At 47.2% G+C, this 26,541-nt stretch overlaps 1 protein-coding gene across 1 annotated transcript in view; it reads right to left on the reverse strand.

The window, feature by feature from the left end:
- unc5a (unc-5 netrin receptor A) overlaps positions 1-26,541 on the reverse strand; it is a 468,131-nt gene that overhangs the window by 250,190 nt on the left and 191,400 nt on the right. The window contains exon 4 of the mRNA XM_065019100.1: positions 20,935-21,038. Within this exon, the coding sequence (XP_064875172.1) occupies positions 20,935-21,038 (104 nt within the window). The remainder of the gene's footprint in view (positions 1-20,934; positions 21,039-26,541) is intronic.

The raw sequence follows: 26,541 nt of genomic DNA on the forward strand, positions 1-26,541 counted from the left end.
AGTCTAATCCCAGTGAGAGTAGCTGTGTCTCTGTCAGGTTATGTCCAGTCTAATCCCTGTGAGAGTAGCTGTGTCTCTGTCAGGTTATGTCCAGTCTAATCCCAGTGAGAGTAGCTGTGTCTCTGTCAGGTTATGTCCAGTCTAATCCCTGTGAGAGTAGCTGTGTCTCTGTCAGGTTATGTCCAGTCTAATCCCTGTGAGAGTAGCTATGTCTCTGTCAGGTTATGTCCAGTCTAATCCCAGTGAGAGTAGCTGTGTCTCTGTCTGTCAGGTTATGTCCAGTCTAATCCCTGTGAGAGTAGCTGTGTCTCTGTCAGGTTATGTCCAGTCTAATCCCTGTGAGAGTAGCTATGTCTCTGTCTATAAGGTTATGTCCAGTCTAATCCCTGTGAGAGTAGCTGTGTCTCTGTCAGGTTATGTCCAGTCTAATCCCTGTGAGAGTAGCTATGTCTCTGTCTATAAGGTTATGTCCAGTCTAATCCCAGTGATAGTAGCTGTGTCTCTGTCAGGTTATGTCCAGTCTAATCCCTGTGAGAGTAGCTGTGTCTCTGTCTATAATGTTATGTCCAGTCTAATCCCTGTGAGAGTAGCTGTGTCTCTGTCTGGTTATGTCCAGTCTAATCCCTGTGAGAGTAGCTGTGTCTCTGTCAGGTTATGTCCAGTCTAATCCCAGTGAGAGTAGCTGTGTCTCTGTCAGGTTATGTCCAGTCTAATCCCTGTGTTATGTCCAGTCTAATCCCTGTGAGTAGCTGTGTCTCTGTCAGGTTATGTCCAGCTAATGTGTGTCTCTGTCAGGTTATGTCCAGTCTAATCCCTGTGAGAGTAGCTGTGTCTCTGTCAGGTTATGTCCAGTCTAATCCCTGTGAGAGTAGCTGTGTCTCTGTCAGGTTATGTCCAGTCTAATCCCTGTGAGAGTAGCTGTGTCTCTGTCTGGTTATGTCCAGTCTAATCCCAGTGAGAGTAGCTGTGTCTCTGTCAGGTTATGTCCAGTCTAATCCCTGTGAGAGTAGCTGTGTCTCTGTCAGGTTATGTCCAGTCTAATCCCAGTGAGAGTAGCTGTGTCTCTGTCAGGTTATGTCCAGTCTAATCCCTGTGAGAGTAGCTGTGTCTCTGTCAGGTTATGTCCAGTCTAATCCCTGTGAGAGTAGCTGTGTCTCTGTCAGGTTATGTCCAGTCTAATCCCTGTGAGAGTAGCTGTGTCTCTGTCTGGTTATGTCCAGTCTAATCCCAGTGAGAGTAGCTGTGTCTCTGTCAGGTTTTGTCCAGTCTAATCCCAGTGAGAGTAGCTGTGTCTCTGTCTGTCAGGTTATGTCCAGTCTAATCCCAGTGAGAGTAGCTGTGTCTCTGTCTGTAAGGTTATGTCCAGTCTAATCCCTGTGAGAGTAGCTGTGTCTCTGTCTGTAATGTTATGTCCAGTCTAATCCCTGTGAGAGTAGCTGTGTCTCTGTCAGGTTATGTCCAGTCTAATCCCTGTGAGAGTAGCTGTGTCTCTGTCTGTCAGGTTATGCCCAGTCTAATCCCTGTGAGAGTAGCTGTGTCTCTGTCTGTAATGTTATGTCCAGTCTAATCCCTGTGAGAGTAGTCTAATCCCAGCTGTGAGAGTAGTCTAACTGTGTCTCTCTGTCAGGTTATGTCCAGTCTAATCCCTGTGAGAGTAGCTGTGTCTCTGTCAGGTTATGTCCAGTCTAATCCCTGTGAGAGTAGCTGTGTCTCTGTCTAGCTGTGTCTCTGTCAGGTTATGTCCAGTCTAATCCCTGTGAGAGTAGCTGTGTCTCTGCTGTGTCTCTGTCAGGTTATGTCCAGTCTAATCCCTGTGAGAGTAGCTGTGTCTCTGTCTGTCAGGTTATGTCCAGTCTAATCCCTGTGAGAGTAGCTGTGTCTCTGTCAGGTTATGTCCAGTCTAATCCCTGTGAGAGTAGCTGTGTCTCTGTCAGGTTATGTCCAGTCTAATCCCTGTGAGAGTAGCTGTGTCTCTGTCTGGTTATGTCCAGTCTAATCCCAGTGAGAGTAGCTGTGTCTCTGTCAGGTTATGTCCAGTCTAATCCCTGTGAGAGTAGCTGTGTCTCTGTCAGGTTATGTCCAGTCTAATCCCAGTGAGAGTAGCTGTGTCTCTGTCAGGTTATGTCCAGTCTAATCCCTGTGAGAGTAGCTGTGTCTCTGTCAGGTTATGTCCAGTCTAATCCCTGTGAGAGTAGCTGTGTCTCTGTCAGGTTATGTCCAGTCTAATCCCTGTGAGAGTAGCTGTGTCTCTGTCTGGTTATGTCCAGTCTAATCCCAGTGAGAGTAGCTGTGTCTCTGTCAGGTTTTGTCCAGTCTAATCCCAGTGAGAGTAGCTGTGTCTCTGTCTGTCAGGTTATGTCCAGTCTAATCCCAGTGAGAGTAGCTGTGTCTCTGTCTGTAATGTTATGTCCAGTCTAATCCCTGTGAGAGTAGCTGTGTCTCTGTCTGTAATGTTATGTCCAGTCTAATCCCTGTGAGAGTAGCTGTGTCTCTGTCAGGTTATGTCCAGTCTAATCCCTGTGAGAGAGTAGCTGTGTCTCTGTCTGTCAGGTTATGCCCAGTCTAATCCCTGTGAGAGTAGCTGTGTCTCTGTCTGTAATGTTATGTCCAGTCTAATCCCTGTGAGAGTAGCTGTGTCTCTGTCAGGTTATGTCCAGTCTAATCCCTGTGAGAGTAGCTGTGTCTCTGTCTATAAGGTTATGTCCAGTCTAATCCCTGTGAGAGTAGCTGTGTCTCTGTCAGGTTATGTCCAGTCTAATCCCTGTGAGAGTAGCTGTGTCTCTGTCTGTCAGGTTATGTCCAGTCTAATCCCTGTGAGAGTAGCTGTGTCTCTGTCAGGTTATGTCCAGTCTAATCCCTGTGAGAGTAGCTGTGTCTCTGTCAGGTTATGTCCAGTCTAATCCCTGTGAGAGTAGCTGTGTCTCTGTCTGTCAGGTTATGTCTCTGTCTGTCAGGTTATGTCCAGTCTAATCCCAGTGAGAGTAGCTGTGTCTCTGTCTGTCAGGTTATGTCCAGTCTAATCCCTGTGAGAGTAGCTGTGTCTCTGTCTGTAAAGTTATGTCCAGTCTAATCCCTGTGAGAGTAGCTGTGTCTCTGTCAGGTTATGTCCAGTCTAATCCCTGTGAGAGTAGCTATGTCTCTGTCTGTAAGGTTATGTCCAGTCTAATCCACGTGAGAGTAGCTGTGTCTGTCAGGTTATGTCCAGTCTAATCCCAGTGAGAGTAGCTGTGTCTCTGTCTGTAAGGTTATGTCCAGTCTAATCCCTGTGAGAGTAGCTGTGTCTCTGTCAGGTTATGTCCAGTCTAATCCCAGTGAGAGTAGCTGTGTCTCTGTCAGGTTATGTCCAGTCTAATCCCTGTGAGAGTAGCTGTGTCTCTGTCAGGTTATGTCCAGTCTAATCCCTGTGAGAGTAGCTGTGTCTCTGTCTGTCAGGTTATGTCCAGTCTAATCCCTGTGAGAGTAGCTGTGTCTCTGTCAGGTTATGTCCAGTCTAATCCCTGTGAGAGTAGCTGTGTCTCTGTCAGGTTATGTCCAGTCTAATCCCTGTGAGAGTAGCTGTGTCTCTGTCTGTAAGGTTATGTATCTGTCTGTCAGGTTATGTCCAGTCTAATCCCAGTGAGAGTAGCTGTGTCTCTGTCTGGTTATGTCCAGTCTAATCCCAGTGAGAGTAGCTATGTCTCTGTCAGGTTATGTCCAGTCTAATCCCAGTGAGAGTAGCTGTGTCTCTGTCTGGTTATGTCCAGTCTAATCCCTGTGAGAGTAGCTGTGTCTCTGTCAGGTTATGTCCAGTCTAATCCCAGTGAGAGTAGCTATGTCTCTGTCTGTAAAGTTATGTCCAGTCTAATCCCTGTGAGAGTAGCTGTGTCTCTGTCAGGTTATGTCCAGTCTAATCCCTGTGAGAGTAGCTGTGTCTCTGTCTGTCTGGTTATGTCCAGTCTAATCCCAGTGAGAGTAGCTGTGTCTCTGTCTGTAAAGTTATGTCCAGTCTAATCCCAGTGAGAGTAGCTGTGTCTCTGTCTGTAATGTTATGTCCAGTCTAATCCCAGTGAGAGTAGCTATGTCTCTGTCAGGTTATGTCCAGTCTAATCCCAGTGAGAGTAGCTGTGTCTCTGTCAGGTTATGTCCAGTCTAATCCCTGTGAGAGTAGCTGTGTCTCTGTCAGGTTATGTCCAGTCTAATCCCTGTGAGAGTAGCTGTGTCTCTGTCTGGTTATGTCCAGTCTAATCCCAGTGAGAGTAGCTGTGTCTCTGTCAGGTTATGTCCAGTCTAATCCCTGTGAGAGTAGCTATGTCTCTGTCTGTCTGGTTATGTCCAGTCTAATCCCAGTGAGAGTAGCTGTGTCTCTGTCAGGTTATGTCCAGTCTAATCCCAGTGAGAGTAGCTGTGTCTCTGTCAGGTTATGTCCAGTCTAATCCCTGTGAGAGTAGCTGTGTCTCTGTCAGGTTATGTCCAGTCTAATCCCTGTGAGAGTAGCTATGTCTCTGTCAGGTTATGTCCAGTCTAATCCCTGTGAGAGTAGCTATGTCTCTGTCTGTAAGGTTATGTACAGACTAATCCCTGTGAGAGTAGCTGTGTCTCTGTCAGGTTATGTCCAGTCTAATCCCTGTGAGAGTAGCTGTGTCTCTGTCAGGTTATGTCCAGTCTAATCCCTGTGAGAGTAGCTGTGTCTCTGTCAGGTTATGTCCAGTCTAATCCCAGTGAGAGTAGCTGTGTCTCTGTCAGGTTATGTCCAGTCTAATCCCTGTGAGAGTAGCTGTGTCTCTGTCAGGTTATGTCCAGTCTAATCCCTGTGAGAGTAGCTGTGTCTCTGTCAGGTTATGTCCAGTCTAATCCCTGTGAGAGTAGCTGTGTCTCTGTCTGGTTATGTCCAGTCTAATCCCAGTGAGAGTAGCTGTGTCTCTGTCAGGTTTTGTCCAGTCTAATCCCAGTGAGAGTAGCTGTGTCTCTGTCTGTCAGGTTATGTCCAGTCTAATCCCAGTGAGAGTAGCTGTGTCTCTGTCTGTAATGTTATGTCCAGTCTAATCCCTGTGAGAGTAGCTGTGTCTCTGTCATGTTATGTCCAGTCTAATCCCTGTGAGAGTAGCTGTGTCTCTGTCAGGTTATGTCCAGTCTAATCCCTGTGAGAGTAGCTGTGTCTCTGTCAGGTTATGTCCAGTCTAATCCCTGTGAGAGTAGCTGTGTCTCTGTCTGTAAGGTTATGTATCTGTCTGTCAGGTTATGTCCAGTCTAATCCCTGTGAGAGTAGCTGTGTCTCTGTCTGTAAAGTTATGTCCAGTCTAATCCCTGTGAGAGTAGCTGTGTCTCTGTCAGGTTATGTCCAGTCTAATCCCTGTGAGAGTAGCTATGTCTCTGTCTGTAAGGTTATGTCCAGTCTAATCCACGTGAGAGTAGCTGTGTCTCTGTCAGGTTATGTCCAGTCTAATCCCAGTGAGAGTAGCTGTGTCTCTGTCTGTAAGGTTATGTCCAGTCTAATCCCTGTGAGAGTAGCTGTGTCTCTGTCAGGTTATGTCCAGTCTAATCCCAGTGAGAGTAGCTGTGTCTCTGTCAGGTTATGTCCAGTCTAATCCCTGTGAGAGTAGCTGTGTCTCTGTCAGGTTATGTCCAGTCTAATCCCTGTGAGAGTAGCTGTGTCTCTGTCTGTCAGGTTATGTCCAGTCTAATCCCTGTGAGAGTAGCTGTGTCTCTGTCAGGTTATGTCCAGTCTAATCCCTGTGAGAGTAGCTGTGTCTCTGTCAGGTTATGTCCAGTCTAATCCCTGTGAGAGTAGCTGTGTCTCTGTCTGTAAGGTTATGTATCTGTCTGTCAGGTTATGTCCAGTCTAATCCCAGTGAGAGTAGCTGTGTCTCTGTCTGGTTATGTCCAGTCTAATCCCAGTGAGAGTAGCTATGTCTCTGTCAGGTTATGTCCAGTCTAATCCCAGTGAGAGTAGCTGTGTCTCTGTCTGGTTATGTCCAGTCTAATCCCTGTGAGAGTAGCTGTGTCTCTGTCAGGTTATGTCCAGTCTAATCCCAGTGAGAGTAGCTATGTCTCTGTCTGTAAAGTTATGTCCAGTCTAATCCCTGTGAGAGTAGCTGTGTCTCTGTCAGGTTATGTCCAGTCTAATCCCTGTGAGAGTAGCTGTGTCTCTGTCTGTCTGGTTATGTCCAGTCTAATCCCAGTGAGAGTAGCTGTGTCTCTGTCTGTAAAGTTATGTCCAGTCTAATCCCAGTGAGAGTAGCTGTGTCTCTGTCTGTAATGTTATGTCCAGTCTAATCCCAGTGAGAGTAGCTATGTCTCTGTCAGGTTATGTCCAGTCTAATCCCCGTGAGAATAGCTATGTCTCTGTCAGGTTATGTCCAGTCTAATCACTGTGAGAGTAGCTGTGTCTCTGTCAGGTTATGTCCAGTCTAATCCCTGTGAGAGTAGCTGTGTCTCTGTCAGGTTATGTCCAGTCTAATCCCAGTGAGAGTAGCTATGTCTCTGTCAGGTTATGTCCAGTCTAATCCCTGTGAGAGTAGCTATGTCTCTGTCTGTCTGGTTATGTCCAGTCTAATCCCAGTGAGAGTAGCTGTGTCTCTGTCAGGTTATGTCCAGTCTAATCCCAGTGAGAGTAGCTGTGTCTCTGTCAGGTTATGTCCAGTCTAATCCCTGTGAGAGTAGCTGTGTCTCTGTCAGGTTATGTCCAGTCTAATCCCTGTGAGAGTAGCTATGTCTCTGTCAGGTTATGTCCAGTCTAATCCCTGTGAGAGTAGCTATGTCTCTGTCTGTAAGGTTATGTACAGACTAATCCCTGTGAGAGTAGCTGTGTCTCTGTCAGGTTATGTCCAGTCTAATCCCTGTGAGAGTAGCTGTGTCTCTGTCAGGTTATGTCCAGTCTAATCCCTGTGAGAGTAGCTGTGTCTCTGTCAGGTTATGTCCAGTCTAATCCCAGTGAGAGTAGCTGTGTCTCTGTCAGGTTATGTCCAGTCTAATCCCTGTCTCTGAGGAGTCCAGCTGTGTCTCTGTCAGGTTATGTCCAGTCTAATCCCTGTGAGAGTAGCTGTGTCTCTGTCAGGTTATGTCCAGTCTAATCCCTGTGAGAGTAGCTGTGTCTCTGTCTGGTTATGTCCAGTCTAATCCCAGTGAGAGTAGCTGTGTCTCTGTCAGGTTTTGTCCAGTCTAATCCCAGTGAGAGTAGCTGTGTCTCTGTCTGTCAGGTTATGTCCAGTCTAATCCCAGTGAGAGTAGCTGTGTCTCTGTCTGTAATGTTATGTCCAGTCTAATCCCTGTGAGAGTAGCTGTGTCTCTGTCTGTAATGTTATGTCCAGTCTAATCCCTGTGAGAGTAGCTGTGTCTCTGTCAGGTTATGTCCAGTCTAATCCCTGTGAGAGTAGCTGTGTCTCTGTCAGGTTATGTCCAGTCTAATCCCTGTGAGAGTAGCTGTGTCTCTGTCTGTAAGGTTATGTCCAGTCTAATCCCTGTGAGAGTAGCTGTGTCTCTGTCTGTAATGTTATGTCCAGTCTAATCCCTGTGAGAGTAGCTGTGTCTCTGTCAGGTTATCCAGTCTAATCCCAGTCTATAAGGTTATGTCCAGTCTAATCCCTGTGAGAGTAGCTGTGTCTCTGTCAGGTTATGTCCAGTCTAATCCCTGTGAGAGTAGCTGTGTCTCTGTCTGTCAGGTTATGTCCAGTCTAATCCCTGTGAGAGTAGCTGTGTCTCTGTCAGGTTATGTCCAGTCTAATCCCTGTGAGAGTAGCTGTGTCTCTGTCAGGTTATGTCCAGTCTAATCCCTGTGAGAGTAGCTGTGTCTCTGTCTGTCAGGTTATGTCTCTGTCTGTCAGGTTATGTCCAGTCTAATCCCAGTGAGAGTAGCTGTGTCTCTGTCTGTCAGGTTATGTCCAGTCTAATCCCTGTGAGAGTAGCTGTGTCTCTGTCTGTAAAGTTATGTCCAGTCTAATCCCTGTGAGAGTAGCTGTGTCTCTGTCAGGTTATGTCCAGTCTAATCCCTGTGAGAGTAGCCATGTCTCTGTCTGTAAGGTTATGTCCAGTCTAATCCACGTGAGAGTAGCTGTGTCTCTGTCAGGTTATGTCCAGTCTAATCCCAGTGAGAGTAGCTGTGTCTCTGTCTGTAAGGTTATGTCCAGTCTAATCCCTGTGAGAGTAGCTGTGTCTCTGTCAGGTTATGTCCAGTCTAATCCCAGTGAGAGTAGCTGTGTCTCTGTCAGGTTATGTCCAGTCTAATCCCTGTGAGAGTAGCTGTGTCTCTGTCTGTCAGGTTATGTCCAGTCTAATCCCTGTGAGAGTAGCTGTGTCTCTGTCAGGTTATGTCCAGTCTAATCCCTGTGAGAGTAGCTGTGTCTCTGTCAGGTTATGTCCAGTCTAATCCCTGTGAGAGTAGCTGTGTCTCTGTCTGTAAGGTTATGTATCTGTCTGTCAGGTTATGTCCAGTCTAATCCCAGTGAGAGTAGCTGTGTCTCTGTCTGGTTATGTCCAGTCTAATCCCAGTGAGAGTAGCTATGTCTCTGTCAGGTTATGTCCAGTCTAATCCCAGTGAGAGTAGCTGTGTCTCTGTCTGGTTATGTCCAGTCTAATCCCTGTGAGAGTAGCTGTGTCTCTGTCAGGTTATGTCCAGTCTAATCCCAGTGAGAGTAGCTATGTCTCTGTGGTTATGTCCAGTCTAATCCCTGTGAGAGTAGCTGTGTCTCTGTCAGGTTATGTCCAGTCTAATCCCTGTGAGAGTAGCTGTGTCTCTGTCTGTCTGGTTATGTCCAGTCTAATCCCAGTGAGAGTAGCTGTGTCTCTGTCTGTAAAGTTATGTCCAGTCTAATCCCAGTGAGAGTAGCTGTGTCTCTGTCTGTAATGTTATGTCCAGTCTAATCCCTGTGAGAGTAGCTGTGTCTCTGTCAGGTTATGTCCAGTCTAATCCCTGTGAGAGTAGCTGTGTCTCTGTCAGGTTATGTCCAGTCTAATCCCAGTGAGAGTAGCTGTGTCTCTGTCAGGTTATGTCCAGTCTAATCCCTGTGAGAGTAGCTGTGTCTCTGTCAGGTTATGTCCAGTCTAATCCCTGTGAGAGTAGCTGTGTCTCTGTCAGGTTATGTCCAGTCTAATCCCTGTGAGAGTAGCTGTGTCTCTGTCTGGTTATGTCCAGTCTAATCCCAGTGAGAGTAGCTGTGTCTCTGTCAGGTTTTGTCCAGTCTAATCCCAGTGAGAGTAGCTGTGTCTCTGTCTGTCAGGTTATGTCCAGTCTAATCCCAGTGAGAGTAGCTGTGTCTCTGTCTGTAATGTTATGTCCAGTCTAATCCCTGTGAGAGTAGCTGTGTCTCTGTCTGTAATGTTATGTCCAGTCTAATCCCTGTGAGAGTAGCTGTGTCTCTGTCAGGTTATGTCCAGTCTAATCCCTGTGAGAGTAGCTGTGTCTCTGTCTGTCAGGTTATGCCCAGTCTAATCCCTGTGAGAGTAGCTGTGTCTCTGTCTGTAATGTTATGTCCAGTCTAATCCCTGTGAGAGTAGCTGTGTCTCTGTCAGGTTATGTCCAGTCTAATCCCTGTGAGAGTAGCTGTGTCTCTGTCTATAAGGTTATGTCCAGTCTAATCCCTGTGAGAGTAGCTGTGTCTCTGTCAGGTTATGTCCAGTCTAATCCCTGTGAGAGTAGCTGTGTCTCTGTCTGTCAGGTTATGTCCAGTCTAATCCCTGTGAGAGTAGCTGTGTCTCTGTCAGGTTATGTCCAGTCTAATCCCTGTGAGAGTAGCTGTGTCTCTGTCAGGTTATGTCCAGTCTAATCCCTGTGAGAGTAGCTGTGTCTCTGTCTGTCAGGTTATGTCTCTGTCTGTCAGGTTATGTCCAGTCTAATCCCAGTGAGAGTAGCTGTGTCTCTGTCTGTCAGGTTATGTCCAGTCTAATCCCTGTGAGAGTAGCTGTGTCTCTGTCTGTAAAGTTATGTCCAGTCTAATCCCTGTGAGAGTAGCTGTGTCTCTGTCAGGTTATGTCCAGTCTAATCCCTGTGAGAGTAGCTATGTCTCTGTCTGTAAGGTTATGTCCAGTCTAATCCACGTGAGAGTAGCTGTGTCTCTGTCAGGTTATGTCCAGTCTAATCCCAGTGAGAGTAGCTGTGTCTCTGTCTGTAAGGTTATGTCCAGTCTAATCCCTGTGAGAGTAGCTGTGTCTCTGTCAGGTTATGTCCAGTCTAATCCCAGTGAGAGTAGCTGTGTCTCTGTCAGGTTATGTCCAGTCTAATCCCTGTGAGAGTAGCTGTGTCTCTGTCAGGTTATGTCCAGTCTAATCCCTGTGAGAGTAGCTGTGTCTCTGTCTGTCAGGTTATGTCCAGTCTAATCCCTGTGAGAGTAGCTGTGTCTCTGTCAGGTTATGTCCAGTCTAATCCCCCTCAGGTTATGTCCAGTCTAATCCCTGTGAGAGTAGCTGTGTCTCTGTCTGTAAGGTTATGTATCTGTCTGTCAGGTTATGTCCAGTCTAATCCCAGTGAGAGTAGCTGTGTCTCTGTCTGGTTATGTCCAGTCTAATCCCAGTGAGAGTAGCTATGTCTCTGTCAGGTTATGTCCAGTCTAATCCCAGTGAGAGTAGCTGTGTCTCTGTCTGGTTATGTCCAGTCTAATCCCTGTGAGAGTAGCTGTGTCTCTGTCAGGTTATGTCCAGTCTAATCCCAGTGAGAGTAGCTATGTCTCTGTCTGTAAAGTTATGTCCAGTCTAATCCCTGTGAGAGTAGCTGTGTCTCTGTCAGGTTATGTCCAGTCTAATCCCTGTGAGAGTAGCTGTGTCTCTGTCTGTCTGGTTATGTCCAGTCTAATCCCAGTGAGAGTAGCTGTGTCTCTGTCTGTAAAGTTATGTCCAGTCTAATCCCAGTGAGAGTAGCTGTGTCTCTGTCTGTAATGTTATGTCCAGTCTAATCCCAGTGAGAGTAGCTATGTCTCTGTCAGGTTATGTCCAGTCTAATCCCAGTGAGAGTAGCTGTGTCTCTGTCAGGTTATGTCCAGTCTAATCACTGTGAGAGTAGCTATGTCTCTGTCAGGTTATGTCCAGTCTAATCTCTGTGAGAGTAGCTGTGTCTCTGTCTGGTTATGTCCAGTCTAATCCCAGTGAGAGTAGCTATGTCTCTGTCAGGTTATGTCCAGTCTAATCCCCGTGAGAATAGCTATGTCTCTGTCAGGTTATGTCCAGTCTAATCCCTGTGAGAGTAGCTGTGTCTCTGTCAGGTTATGTCCAGTCTAATCCCTGTGAGAGTAGCTGTGTTCTGTCAGGTTATGTCCAGTCTAATCCCAGTGAGAGTAGCTATGTCTCTGTCAGGTTATGTCCAGTCTAATCCCTGTGAGAGTAGCTATGTCTCTGTCTGTCTGGTTATGTCCAGTCTAATCCCAGTGAGAGTAGCTGTGTCTCTGTCAGGTTATGTCCAGTCTAATCCCAGTGAGAGTAGCTGTGTCTCTGTCAGGTTATGTCCAGTCTAATCCCTGTGAGAGTAGCTGTGTCTCTGTCAGGTTATGTCCAGTCTAATCCCTGTGAGAGTAGCTATGTCTCTGTCAGGTTATGTCCAGTCTAATCCCTGTGAGAGTAGCTATGTCTCTGTCTGTAAGGTTATGTACAGACTAATCCCTGTGAGAGTAGCTGTGTCTCTGTCAGGTTATGTCCAGTCTAATCCCAGTGAGAGTAGCTGTGTCTCTGTCTGTAAGGTTATGTACAGACTAATCCCTGTGAGAGTAGCTGTGTCTCTGTCAGGTTATGTCCAGTCTAATCCCTGTGAGAGTAGCTATGTCTCTGTCAGGTTATGTCCAGTCTAATCCCAGTGAGAGTAGCGGTGTCTCTGTCAGGTTATGTCCAGTCTAATCCCAGTGAGAGTAGCTGTGTCTCTGTCTGTCAGGTTATGTCCAGTCTAATCCCAGTGAGAGTAGCTGTGTCTCTGTCAGGTTATGTCCAGTCTAATCCCAGTGAGAGTAGCTGTGTCTCTGTCTGTCAGGTTATGTCCAGTCTAATCCCTGTGAGAGTAGTTGTGTCTCTGTCTGTCAGGTTATGTCCAGTCTAATCCCAGTGAGAGTAGCTGTGTCTCTGTCTATGTTATGTCCAGTCTAATCCCAGTGAGAGTAGCTGTGTCTCTGTCTATAAGGTTATGTCCAGTCTAATCCCTGTGAGAGTAGCTATGTCTCTGTCTGTCAGGCTATGTCCAGTCTAATCCCTGTGAGAGTAGCTGTGTCTCTGTCTGTAAAGTTATGTCCAGTCTAATCCCTGTGAGAGTAGCTGTGTCTCTGTCAGGTTATGTCCAGTCTAATCCCTGTGAGAGTAGCTGTGTCTCTGTCAGGTTATGTCCAGTCTAATCCCTATGAGAGTAGCTGTGTCTCTGTCTATAAGGTTATGTCCAGTCTAATCCCAGTGAGAGTAGCTATGTCTCTGTCAGGTTATGTCCAGTCTAATCCCTGTGAGAGTAGCTGTGTCTCTGTCAGGTTATGTCCAGTCTAATCCCAGTGAGAGTAGCTGTGTCTCTGTCTATAAGGTTATGTCCAGTCTAATCCCAGTGAGAGTAGCTATGTCTCTGTCAGGTTATGTCCAGTCTAATCCCAGTGAGAGTAGCTGTGTCTCTGTCAGGTTATGTCCAGTCTAATCACTGTGAGAGTAGCTATGTCTCTGTCAGGTTATGTCCAGTCTAATCCCTGTGAGAGTAGCTATGTCTCTGTCTGTCAGGTTATGTCCAGTCTAATCCCAGTGAGAGTAGCTATGTCTCTGTCTATAAGGTTATGTCCAGTCTAATCCCAGTGAGAGTAGCTATGTCTCTGTCAGGTTATGTCCAGTCTAATCCCTGTGAGAGTAGCTGTGTCTCTGTCAGGTTATGTCCAGTCTAATCCCAGTGAGAGTAGCTATGTCTCTGTCAGGTTATGTCCAGTCTAATCCCTGTGAGAGTAGCTATGTCTCTGTCTGTCAGGTTATGTCCAGTCTAATCCCTGTTGGATTAGCTATGTCTCTGTCAGGTTATGTCCAGTCTAATCCCTGTGAGAGTAGCTGTGTCTCTGTCTATAATGTTATGTCCAGTCTAATCGCAGTGAGAGTAGCTATGTCTCTGTCAGGTTATGTCCAGTCTAATCCCTGTGAGAGTAGCTGTGTCTCTGTCAGGTTATGTCCAGTCTAATCCCAGTGAGAGTAGCTATGTCTCTGTCAGGTTATGTCCAGTCTAATCCCTGTGAGAGTAGCTATGTCTCTGTCTGTCAGGTTATGTCCAGTCTAATCCCTGTGAGATTAGCTATGTCTCTGTCAGGTTATGTCCAGTCTAATCCCTGTGAGAGTAGCTATGTCTCTGTCAGGTTATGTCCAGTCTAATCCCTGTGAGAGTAGATGTGTCTCTGTCTATAAGGTTATGTCCAGTCTAATCCCAGTGAGAGTAGCTATGTCTCTGTCAGGTTATGTCCAGTCTAATCCCAGTGAGAGTAGCTGTGTCTCTGTCAGGTTATGTCCAGTCTAATCACTGTGAGAGTAGCTATGTCTCTGTCAGGTTATGTCCAGTCTAATCCCAGTGAGAGTAGCTGTGTCTCTGTCAGGTTATGTCCAGTCTAATCACTGTGAGAGTAGCTATGTCTCTGTCAGGTTATGTCCAGTCTAATCCCTGTGAGAGTAGCTATGTCTCTGTCAGGTTATGTCCAGTCTAATCCCTGTGAGAGTAGCTATGTCTCTGTCTGTCAGGTTATGTCCAGTCTAATCCCAGTGAGAGTAGCTATGTCTCTGTCTATAAGGTTATGTCCAGTCTAATCCCAGTGAGAGTAGCTATGTCTCTGTCAGGTTATGTCCAGTCTAATCCCTGTGAGAGTAGCTGTGTCTCTGTCAGGTTATGTCCAGTCTAATCCCAGTGAGAGTAGCTATGTCTCTGTCAGGTTATGTCCAGTCTAATCCCTGTGAGAGTAGCTATGTCTCTGTCTGTCAGGTTATGTCCAGTCTAATCCCTGTGGGATTAGCTATGTCTCTGTCAGGTTATGTCCAGTCTAATCCCTGTGAGAGTAGCTGTGTCTCTGTCTATAATGTTATGTCCAGTCTAATCCCAGTGAGAGTAGCTGTGTCTCTGTCTGAAAGGTTATGTCCAGTCTAATCCCTGTGAGAGTAGTTAGTCCAGTTTATGTTTCTCTGAGGGATCCCTTCCCCAAGTAGCTAGTAGAATTGATGTTGCTAGTGTCGTGGTAATTTCCTGTATTACTAAATAAGGAGAGTTTACAAACCACACACAACTCAGAGTTTCAACATAATGGCAACTGAGATCTTTTATAGCGTTCTTGGTACTTCATATTACAAAAACATTACCTCATCCAATCGCATATATCAATTGTCAATTCTAGATACATCCATCTCAAATACAATCCACCCCTGGACAAGCTCTCTGAGAGGAGTGAGCCTCTAGGTCATATACTAGGTCAAGATAAGTTTCAACATCAGAGGGGACATACAATGGTTCCAGACACTGCCATACTCCTCCCTCCAATGGGAAAAGTAGGGAGTGACTGGAGTACAGACATTGTGGAGCCCTTCACATGGTTTAACAGATACCCTCACATATGAAGACAATCCTGACCTCTCCCCTCTCTGGGCCCCAAGTGACTTTTTACGCCACATAAGCATATTTATGAAAGTAGATAAAACATCTTATTTATCAATGTTACCTAACTAATTCTGATTCAGCTATGACAGGATAGAGTAGCTAGCATCTCTCCTGTTCCTCTGCAGTCCCTGTGACTTGACAAACTATATTTTCTAGATGTTTCTCTGTTACACGCTACTGTCCATGTGCTGCGATCCCTCGAACTACCTTCGACTAGCTCTGGTCTTATTGCTGTTGTGATGCTATCTGAACCTGGATGGATTGTTTTACACCCGTGTTCTGTCACTGCTGTTGGACCACACGTGCGACTGCCCTGGTAGAGGTTAACCTTGCTGTTACATTCTGTCCTCTGGCTAGCTAGCTAGCTAGCTGGTCTCATGTTGTTGTTGTGAACTCTATTGGATTGGCTCTAACAATCATAATGCTCTATGCTGTTGTTGTTTCTTCTGTTGCTCTATTCCATGTATACGGTGCATTCAGAAAGTATTCAGAACCTCTTCACTTTTTCCACATTTTGTTACGTTACAGCCTTATTCTAAAAAAAAAATCTATTTTTTTTTTTCACACAATGCCCAATAATGACAAAGCGAAAACATATATATATTTTTAATTTGAGCAAATTATATAAAAATTATAAACAGAATTACATAAGTATTCAGACTCTTTGCTATGAGACTCGAAATTGAGCTCAGGTGCATCCTGTTTCCATTGATCATCCTTGAGATGTTTCTACAACTTGATTGGAGTCCACCTGTGGCAAATTCAATTGATTGGACATGATTTGGAAAGGCACACACCTGTCTATATAAGGTCCCACATTTGACAGTGCATGTCAGAGCAAAAAACCGAGCCAGAAGGACAACCATCTCTGCAGCACTCCACCAATCAGGCCTTTATAGTCGAGTGGCCAGATGGAAGCCACTCCTCAGTAAAAGGCACATGACAGCCCGCTTGGAGTTTGCCAAAAAAGTGCCAAAAGCACTCTCAAACCATGAGAAACAAGGTTGTGGAAAAAGTCAAAGGGTCAGAATAATTTCCAAATGCACTGTGGGGCCCCAGTTAAACCAGGGCCCATCGTAGCACTATGCAGGGAATAGAGTGCCATTTAGGAGACAGCCTCTTACTGGTCCCTGTGCTGTCCAACAACAATCTGTACTACTACTGGTCCCTGTGCTGTCCAACCACAATCTGTACTACTACTGGTCCCTGTGCTGTCCAACCACAATCTGTACTACTACTGGTCCCTGTGCTGTCCAACAACAATCTGTACTACTACTGGTCCCTGTGCTGTCCAACCACAATCTGTACTACTACTGGTCACTGTGCTGTCCAACAACAATCTGTACTACTACTGGTCCCTGTGCTGTCCAACCACAATCTGTACTACTACTGGTTCCTGTGCTGTCCAACCACAATCTGTACTACTACTGGTCCCTGTGCTGTCCAACAACAATCTGTACTACTACTGGTCCCTGTGCTGTCCAACAACAATCGGTACTACTACTGGTCCCTGTGCTGTCCCACAACAATCTGTACTACTACTGGTCCCTGTGCTGTCCCACAACAATCTGTACTACTACTGGTCCCTGTGCTGTCCAACCACAATCTGTACTACTACTGGTCCCTGTGCTGTCCAACAACAATCTGTACTACTACTGGTCCCTGTGCTGTGCCACAACAATCTGTACTACTACTGGTCCCTGTGCTGTCCAACCACAATCTGTACTACTACTGGTCCCTGTGCTGTCCAACCACAATCTGTACTACTACTGGTCCCTGTGCTGTCCAACCACAATCTGTACTACTACTGGTCCCTGTGCTGTCCAACCACAATCTGTACTACTACTGGTCCCTGTGCTGTCCAACCACAATCTGTACTACTACTGGTCCCTGTGCTGTCCCACAACAATCTGTACTACTACTGGTCCCTGTGCTGTCCAACCACAATCTGTACTACTACTGGTCCCTGTGCTGTCCAACCACAATCTGTACTACTACTGGTCCCTACACTGTCCCACAAACAGTGGTCCTACTCTGTCCCAAAGACTGTATAACTAGCTATTCTGCTACTGGTCCCTACACTTTCCCACAAACAGTGGTCCTTACTCTGTCCCAAAGACTGTATAACTAGCTATTCTGCTACTGGTCCCTACGCTGTCCCACAAACAGTGGTCCTACTCTGTCCCAAAGACTGTATAACTAGCTATTCTGCTACTGGTCCCTACGCTGTCCCACAAACAGTGGTCCTACTCTGTCCCAAAGACTGTATAACTAGCTATTCTGCTACTGGTCCCTACGCTGTCCCACAAACAGTGGTCCTACTCTGTCCCAAAGACAGTATAACTTTTCTACTGGTCTGTGCTGTGTCCCACAAACAGTGGTCCTACTCTGTCCCAAAGACTGTATAACTAGCTATTCTGCTGGTAAAATGTATTCCCACAAACAGTGGTCCTTACTCTGTCCCAAGTGGTATAACTAGTTGTTCCATGTGGTTACGCTGTCCCCAAACAGTGGTCCTCTCTGTCCCAAAGACTGTATAACTAGCTGTTCCACTGGTCCCTACGCTGTCCCACAAACAGTGGTCCTGCTCTGTCCCAAAGACTGTATAACTAGCTATTCTGCTACTGGTCCCTACACTTTCCCACAAACAGTGGTCCTTACTCTGTCCCAAAGACTGTATAACTAGCTATTCTGTCTGGTCCCTACGCTGTCCCACAAACAGTGGTCCTGCTCTGTCCCAAAGACTGTATAACTAGCTATTCCTGCTACTGGTTACGCTGTCCCACAAACAGTGGTCCTGCTCTGTCCAAAGACTGTATAACTAGCTATTCTGCTAGTTGGTCCCTACGCTGTCCCACAAACAGTGGTCCTACTCTGTCAAAGACTGTATAACTAGCTATTCCCTGGCTCTGTCCCACAAACAGTGGTCCTTACTCTGTCCCAAAGACTGTATAACTAGCTATTCTGCTACTGGTCCCTACGCTGTCCCACAAACAGTGGTCCTTACTCTGTCCCAAAGACTGTATAACTAGCTATTCTGCTACTGGTCCCTACACTGTCCATAGCCAGCTATTTTTCAACTGGTCTGTGCTGTGTGAATAGCTATCGTAGCTTCTTCTGCTGGTAAAATGTATTCCGATAATGTTTCAGAGTGGCTAGCTAGTTGTTCCATGTAGTTAGTCCCTGCTCTGTCAGAGTAGCTAGCTGTTCCATGTAGTTAGTCCCTGCTCTGTCAGAGTAGCTAGCTGTTCCATGTAGTTAGTCCCTGCTCTGTCAGAGTAGCTAGCTGTTCCATGTAGTTAGTCCCTGCTCTGTCAGAGTAGCTAGCTGTTCCATGTAGTTAGTCCCTGCTCTGTCAGAGTAGCTAGCTGTTCCATGTAGTTAGTCCCTGCTCTGTCAGAGTAGCAAGTTGTTCCATGTAGTTAGTCCCTGCTCTGTCAGAGTAGCTAGCTGTCCCATGTAGTTAGTCCCTGCTCTGTCAGAGTGGACAAACTCAACATGATGGCTGCCAAGAGAGCACATACAATATAGTATAGTTTGTTGTGGTGAAGAGTGATGCAGGGAGGGGGGTAGAGGAGATGTGTGGGTGATGCAGGGAGGGGGGTAGAGGAGATGCAGGGAGGGGGTAGAGGAGATGTGTGGGTGATGCAGGGAGGGGGTAGAGGAGATGTGTGGGTGATGCAGGGAGGGGGGTAGAGGAGATGTGTGGGTGATGCAGGGAGGGGTAGAGGAGATGTGTGGGTGGGGCAGGGAGGGGGTAGAGGAGATGTGTGGGTGGGGCAGGGAGGGGGTAGAGGAGATGTGTGGGTGGGGCAGGGAGGGGGTAGAGGAGATGTGTGGGTGATGCAGGGAGGGGGTAGAGGAGATGTGTGGGTGGGGCAGGGAGGGGGTAGAGGAGATGTGTGGGTGATGGAGGGAGGGGTAGAGGAGATGTGAGGGTGGGGCAGGGAGGGGGTAGAGGAGATGTGTGGGTGATGGAGGGAGGGGGTAGAGGAGATGTGTGGGTGGGGCAGGGAGGGGGTAGAGGAGATGTGTGGGTGATGCAGGGAGGGGGTAGAGGAGATGTGTGGGTGATGCAGGGAGGGGGTAGAGGAGATGTGTGGGTGATGCAGGGAGGGGGTAGAGGAGATGTGTGGGTGATGCAGGGAGGGGGTAGAGGAGATGTGTGGGTGATGCAGGGAGGGGGTAGAGGAGATGCAGGGAGGGGGTAGAGGAGATGTGTGGGTGATGGAGGGAGGGGGTAGAGGAGATGTGTGGGTGATGGAGGGAGGGGGTAGAGGAGATGTGTGGGTGATGCAGGGAGGGGGTAGAGGAGATGTGTGGGTGATGCAGGGAGGGGTAGAGGAGATGTGTGGGTGATGCAGGGAGGGGGTAGAGGAGATGTGTGGGTGGGGCAGGGAGGGGGTAGAGGAGATGTAGGGAGGGGGTAGAGGAGATGTGTGGGTGATGGAGGGAGGGGGTAGAGGAGATGTGTGGGTGATGCAGGGAGGGGGTAGAGGAGATGCAGGGAGGGGGTAGAGGAGATGTGTGGGTGATGGAGGGAGGGGGTAGAGGAGATGTGTGGGTGATGCAGGGAGGGGGTAGAGGAGATGCAGGGAGGGGGTAGAGGAGATGTGTGGGTGATGGAGGGAGGGGTAGAGGAGATGTGTGGGTGATGCAGGGAGGGGGTAGAGGAGATGTGTGGGTGATGCAGGGAGGGGGTAGAGGAGATGTGTGGGTGATCGAGAAGGAAGGGGGGGGGGTTGGGGTTGAACCAGAGGAAGATTTTATTGCTGTTGTTATTTGGGGCAGTTAGCGTTAGCATCACAGTGTGGGGGGAGCTGGCTGCGGCAGATGTGCTGTATGTGGCTGAGAGAGAGAGAGAGAGAGAGAGAGAGAGAGAGGGAGAGACAGAGAGAGAGTGACAGAGACAGAGACAGAGACGCAGAGAGAGAAAGAGAAGGAGAGAGAAGGAAGAGGGAGAGAAAGTCTGAGATGAAAAAAGAGAGCAAGAGAGGTAGCTGCCAGCTAACAGACATGAGTGTGTAGAGCCTGCAAACGTGCCAGAGCAGAACTAAGGCCTGAGAGCCAGCCATGAGAACCAGCCCTGAGAACCAGCCCTGAGACCCAGCACTGAGAACCGGCCCCGAGAGACAGCCCCGAGAGACAGCCCTGAGAACCAGCCCTGACAACCAGCCCTGAGAGTCAGCCCTGAGAACCAGCCCTGAGAGACAGCCCTGAGAGACAGCCCTGAGAACCAGCCCTGAGAGACAGCCCTGAGAGACAGCCCTGAGAACCAGCCCTGAGAGTCAGCCATGAGAACCAGCCCTGAGAACCAGCCCAGAGAGTCAGCCCTGAGAGACAGCCCTGAGAGACAGCCCTGAGAACCTTCCCTGAGAACCAGCCCTGAGAACCAGCCCTGAGAACCAGCCCTGAGAGTCAGCCCTGAGAGTCAACCCTGGAAGACAGCCCTGAGAACCAGTCCTGAGAGTCAGCCCTGAGAACCAGCCCTGAGAGTCAGCCCTGAGAACCAGCCCTGAGAACCAGCCCAGAGAGTCAGCCCTGAGAGACAGCCCTGAGAGACAGCCCTGAGAACCTTCCCTGAGAACCAGCCCTGACAACCAGCCCTGAGAACCAGCCCTGAGAGTCAGCCCTGAGAGTCAACCCTGGAAGACAGCCCTGAGAACCAGCCCTGAGAGTCAGCCCTGAGAACCAGCCCTGAGAGACAGCCCTGAGAACCAGCCCTGAGAGACAGCCCTGAGAACCAGCCCTGAGAGACAGCCCTGAGAACCAGCCCTGAGAGACAGCCCTGAGAACCAGTCCTGAGAGACAGCCCTGAGAACCAGTCCTGAGAGACAGCCCTGAGAGATGGGATTCTACGCTGTCATGAACTGCCTCCCCCCCTCTGATGAAAAAATGATCAGTAATCAATAAGAGATAATAATTAGAGATATATTTGTTGCAAGGCAGGGACGTCTCTATCATGCCTTGAAGAGGAGGGAGAAGCTTATTGGAAGGCAGGGGCCTCTCTATCACACTTTGAAGAGGAGGGAGAAGCTTATTGGAAGGCAGGGGCCTCTCTATCACACTTTGAAGAGGAGGGTGAAGCTTATTGGAAGGCAGGGGCCTCTCTATCACACTTTGAAGAGGAGGGAGAAGCTTATTGGAAGGCAGGGGCCTCTCTATCACACTTTGAAGAGGAGGGTGAAGCTTATTGGAAGGCAGGGGCCTCTCTATCACACTTTGAAGAGGATTATGAAGCCGGCCCACAGACACTGATCTAAGGTTTGGTTGTAAATTTCCAGTGTAACTTTATGTTTGAAGTGCTTTGAAGTGCTTCGAGGGGGAGTGAGGAAGTTTACATTTCGGGTATAAAGGTAAAGAATCGGACCACAGTCCACGTCTCCTATCTCTAACCTCACCTCAGCTGCTGGTACTCCCTCTGGAGGATGACAGCGTAACAACACTTCCTGGTTCAACGAGACTTCCTTCCCCATTGGCTCCTCCTCAAAGTTCTTCCTCAGGTCTGAAAAAGGTGGGAAAACATGAAAATCATTACAACATGAAATAAACTGTTTTATTTAAGATTTTTATATATATATATATCCATTGAGGAATACCTCTTCTATAAGTGACCTGGAACATGTAAAACAAACCCCGCCCCCCCCATCAAAACACAACAACAACAACAACAATCATGAGAAACATGAAAAAGCTGCATCAGGCTCCTGGCAGTCATAGAACATGTATTTATGTTGAGACTAGGCAGTTAGCTGCTAAACTGCTCCAAGGGCAAATACACTACTTTACCAAAAGTGGACACCCACTCATTTTAAAATCATTGGCATTAATATGGAGTTGGTCCCCCTTTGCTGCTATAACAGCCTCCACTCTTCTGGGAAGGTTTTCCACTAGATGTTGGAACATTGCTGCTATAACAGCCTCTACTCTTCTGGGAAGGCTTTCCACTAGATGTTGGAACATTGCTGCTATAACAGCCTCCACTCTTCTGGGAAGGCTTTCCACTTGATGTTGGAACATTGCTGCTATAACAGCCTCTACTCTTCTGGGAAGGCTTTCCACTAGATGTTGGACCATTGGTTCCCCCCCTTTGCTGCTATAACTAGTTGCTCCTACCCTCTACTTTTTTGAACATTTTGTTAAAAATCGCACAACATTTCAGCGCCCTGCTACTCATGCCAGGAATATAGTACGTTCATATGGTTAGAATGTGTGGATAGGAAACCCTCGGACGTTTTTAAAACTGGTTAAATCACGACTGTGGCTATAACATAACGTGCGTTACATCGGAAAGCGCAGGAAAACCTGATCACAGAAAATGGAAATAAATATCCTTGCGCCACTTCCAGCAATTGTTAACAGTGAGCCGAATTAGATAAGACCGAGCATTCAACTCCCACAGCATCCCCATGTTGTCTAGAGTCTTGTGAATTGAATCATCTTTGATTCTTGGTTGAACCGAAACAGGGGCACCACTTACCTCCGGTCTCCGCCCAGATCATTCCGGAAGAGCTCTCTCGTGAAATTTTTTCCAAGACGACAGCTAATGATATGTACATCGCCTACGGATGATTTTTATCGCTTATTAACGTTTACTAATACCTAAAGTAGCATTACAAACGTATTTCGAAGTGTTTTGTGAAAGTTTATCATCTATTTTTTGAATTTTAAAAAATGACGTTACGTTGTGAAATCGCTGTTTTTTTCGTTTATCACACAGTCTACATATAACGATATCTTGGCTTTATATGGCCCGATTTAATCGAAATAAAGACCCAATAGTGTTTATGGGACATCTAGGAGTGCCAACAAAGAAGATGGTGAAAGGTAATGACTGTTTTCTATTTTATTGTGCGGTTTGTGTAACGCCGAAATGCTAATTATTTTGTTTACGTCCCCTGCTGTGCTTTTGTGTTGTAGTGTATTGGTGCATGCTATCAGATAATAGCTTCTCATGCTGTCGCCGAAAAGCATTTTAAAAATCTGACTTGTTGCCTGGATTCACAACGAGTGTAGCTTTAATTTGATACCCTGCATGTGTATTTTAATGAACTTTTGAGTTTTAACTAATACTATTAGCATAACAGCCTCCACTCTTCTGGGAAGGCTTTCCACTTGATGTTGGAACATTGCTGCTATAACAGCCTCCACTCTCCTGGGAAGGCTTTCCACTAGATGTTGGAACATTGCTGCTATAACAGCCTCCACTCTTCTGGGAAGGCTTTCCACTTGATGTTGGAACATTGCTGCTATAACAGCCTCCACTCTCCTGGGAAGGCTTTCCACTAGATGTAGGAACATTGCTGCTATAACAGCCTCTACTCTTCTGGGAAGGCTTTCCACTAGATGTTGGACCATTGGTTCCCCCCCTTTGCTGCTTGCTGCTATGTTAACAGCCTAACAGCCTCCACTCTTCTGGGAAGGAAGGCATTGCTGCTATAATAACAGCCTCCACTCTTCTGGGAAGATGTTGGAACATTGCTGCTATAACAGCCTCCACTCTTCTGGGAAGACTTTCCACTAGATGTTGGAACATTGCTGCTATTACAGCCTCCACTCTTCTGGGAAGGCTTTCCACTAGATGTTGGAACATTGCTGTGGGGACTTGCTTCCATTCAGCCATAAGAGCATTAGTGAGGTCAGGCTCTGATGTTGGGGGCGAGGAGGCCTGTCTCGCAGTCGGTGTTCCAATTCATCCCAAAGGTGTTAAATGGGGTTGAGGTCAGGGCTCTGTGCAGGCCAGTCAAGTTGTTCCACACCGATCTCAACAAACCATTTCTGTATGGATCTCGCTTTGTGCACAGGGGCATTGTCATGCTGAAACAAGAATGGGCCTTCCACAAACTGTTCCCACAAAATTGGAGGAACAGAATCATCTAGAATTTCCTTTAAAGTACAAAAGGGAAAATAAATATGGGTTGTATTTACAATGGGGTTTGTTCTTCACTGGTTGCCCTTGGGGCAACAGGTCACACATCTTGCTGCTGTGATGTCACACTGTGGTATTTCACCCAGTAGATATGGGAGTTTATCAAAATTGGATTTGTTTTTGAATTCTTTGTGGATCTCTCTCTCTCTGTCTCTCTCTCTGTCTCTCTCTCTCTCTCGCTCTCTCTCTCTCTCTCTATGTCTGTCTGTCTGTGTGTCTCTCTCTGTCTCTCTCTCTCTCTCTGTCTCTCTGTCTCTCTCTCTCTCTGTCTCTCTCTCTCTCTCTCTCTCTCTCTCTGTCTCTCTCTATGTCTGTCTGTCTCTCTCTCTCTCTCTGTGTGTCTCTCTCTGTCTCTCTCTCTCTCTCTCTGTCTCTCTCTCTGTGTCTCTCTATGTCTCTCTCTCTTTCCGTGTCTCTCTCCGTGTATCTCTCTCTCTCTCTCTGAGAAGGATCGATAACACACCATGTGGCTGCATTACACCCTGCCTGGCTGGTTTAGGATGGTGTGTGTGTGTGTGTGTGTGTGTGTGTGTGTGTGTGTGTGTGTGTGTGTGTGTGTGTGTGTGTGTGTGTGTGTGTGTGTGTGTGTGTGTGTCTAGGCATCAACAGAAACCAATCACATTACCACCCAGCAGAGAGGGCTTGGAGCGGACACATTAACACTGAGGTTGTGTCCTAAACTGCACCCTATTCCCTATGAAGTGCATTGGGCTCTGTTCGAAAGTAGTGCACTATATAGGGCATATGGTGTCATGTGGGACACCGCCGAGACCTCCAACTTGCCTGTCTGCCTGAGTGGCTGTCTGCCTGGGAGGCTGTCTGCCTGGGAGGCTTCTTTTCTGTCTGCCTGGGAGGCTGTCTGCCTGAGAGGCTGTCTGCCTGGGAGGTTGTCTCTCTGGGAGGCTGTCTGCCTGGGAGGCTGTCTGCCTGAGAGGCTTCTTTTCTGTCTGCCTGAGAGGCTTCTTTTCTGTCTGCCTGGGAGGCTGTCTGCCTGAGAGACTTATTTTCTGTCTGCCTGGGAGGCTGTCTGCCTGAGAGGCTTCTTTTCTGTCTGCCTGGGAGGCTGTCTGCCTGGGAGGCTGTCTGCCTGGGAGGCTGTCTGCCTGAGAGGCTGTCTGCCTGGGAGGCTTCTTTTCTGTCTGCCTGCTTCTTTTCTGTCTGTCTCCCTGCCTGCCTGTCTCCCTGCCTGTCTGCCTGGGGCTCCACATTACAACCTCTCCATCCAGCTGAAGACTATCTGGATTGACTGATATTGAGGAAGGAACATGTGGAAATGTGGTGATGGTTTAAGTTTGAAGGGATTCCAAAAAAGTCATTTTGGGAATGTGCTCGAGGGTTTAGGTTATTATTATGGTTCATTAAACCTCCTCTAGTAGGTTATTGGGTTGAGATATCCATTATGGTATTGACCTCCAGTTGTGTCTCATAATGTGTTACTATCCTCATGTCTCTCTCTCTCTCTCTCTCTAAGGGTATGTCTATTACCACCCTGTCTCTCTCCCTATCTTCTTGCCACAGCTCGCATTGATGTGCCATCCTGGATGAGATGCACTACCTGAGCCACTTGTGTGGGTTGTAGACTCCGTCTCATGCTACCACTAGAGTGAAGGCACCGCCAGCATTCAAAAGTGACCAAAACATCAGCCAGGAAGCATAGGAACTGAGAAGTGGTCTGTGGTCCCCACCTGCAGAACCACTCCTTTATTGGGGGTGTCTTGCTAATTGCCTATCATTTCCACCTGTTGTCTATTCCATTTGCACAACAGCATGTGAAATTTATTATCAATCAGTGTTGCTTCCTAAGTGGACAGTTTGATTTCACAGAAGTGTGATTGACTTGGAGTTACATTGTGTTGTTTAAGTGTTCCCTTTATTTTTTGGAGCAGTGTATATATAGATATACACAGCGTTGTAACGATGTGCAAAAGGGAAAATAAATAAACATAAATATGGATTGAATTTACAATGGTGTTTGTTCTTCACTGGTTGACCTTTTCTTGTGGCAACACATCACACATCTTGCTGCTGTGATGGCACACTGTGGTATTTCACCCAGTAGATATGGGAGTTTATCAAACTTGGATTTGTTTTCAAATTCTTTGTGGGTCTGTGTATTCTGAGGGAAATATGTGTCTCCAATATGTTCATATATTTGGCAGGAGGTTAGGAAGTGCAGCTTAGTTTCCACCTAATTTTGTGGGGAGTGTTGCACATAGCCTGTCTTCTCTTGAGAGCCATGTCTGCCTGGTGTTCTACGTTGTACACAGAGGACATTTTTGCAGAATTCTGCATGCAGCCTCGATTTGGTGTTTGTCACATTTTGTGAATTCATGGTTGGTGAGCAGAACCCATAGCTCACAACCATGAAGGGCAATAGGTTCTATAAATGATTAAAGTATTTTTAGCCAGATCCTAATTGGCATGTCAAATGTTATGTTCCTTTTGATGGCATAGAAGGCCCTTCTTGCCTTGTCTCTCAGATCGTTCACAGCTTTGTGGAAGTTACCTGTGGTGCTGATGTTTAGGCTGAGGTATGTATAGTTGTTTGTATGCTCTAGGGCAACAATATCTAGATGGAATTTGTATTTGTGGTCCTGGCAACTGGACCTTTTTTGGAGCACCATTATTTTGGTCTTACTGAGATTTACTGTCAGGACCCAGGTCTGTCAGGGCCCAGGTCTGTCAGGGCCCATGTCTGACAGGGCCCAGGTCTGTCAGGGCCCATGTCTGTCAGGGCCCAGGTCTGTCAGGGCCCAGGTCTGACAGGGCCCAGGTCTGACAGGGCCCAGGTCTGACAGAATCTGTGCAGAAGATCTAGGTGCTGCTCTAGACCCTCCTTGATTGGGGACAGAAGCACCAAATTATCAGCAAACAGTAGACAATTGACTTCAGATTCTAGTAAGGTTGAGGCCGGGCGCTGCAGACTGTTCTAGTGCCCTCGCCAATTCGTTTATATATATTTTGAAGAGGGTGGGGTTTAATGTGTGTTTTTTGCCAATTTTAACAGCACACTTGTTGCTTGTGTACATTGATTTCCTAATGTCGTATGTTTTTCCCAAAACACCACTTTCCATCCATT

Source organism: Oncorhynchus nerka, linkage group LG6, assembly GCF_034236695.1.
Source record: "Oncorhynchus nerka isolate Pitt River linkage group LG6, Oner_Uvic_2.0, whole genome shotgun sequence".
Lineage (NCBI taxonomy): Eukaryota > Metazoa > Chordata > Actinopteri > Salmoniformes > Salmonidae > Oncorhynchus > Oncorhynchus nerka.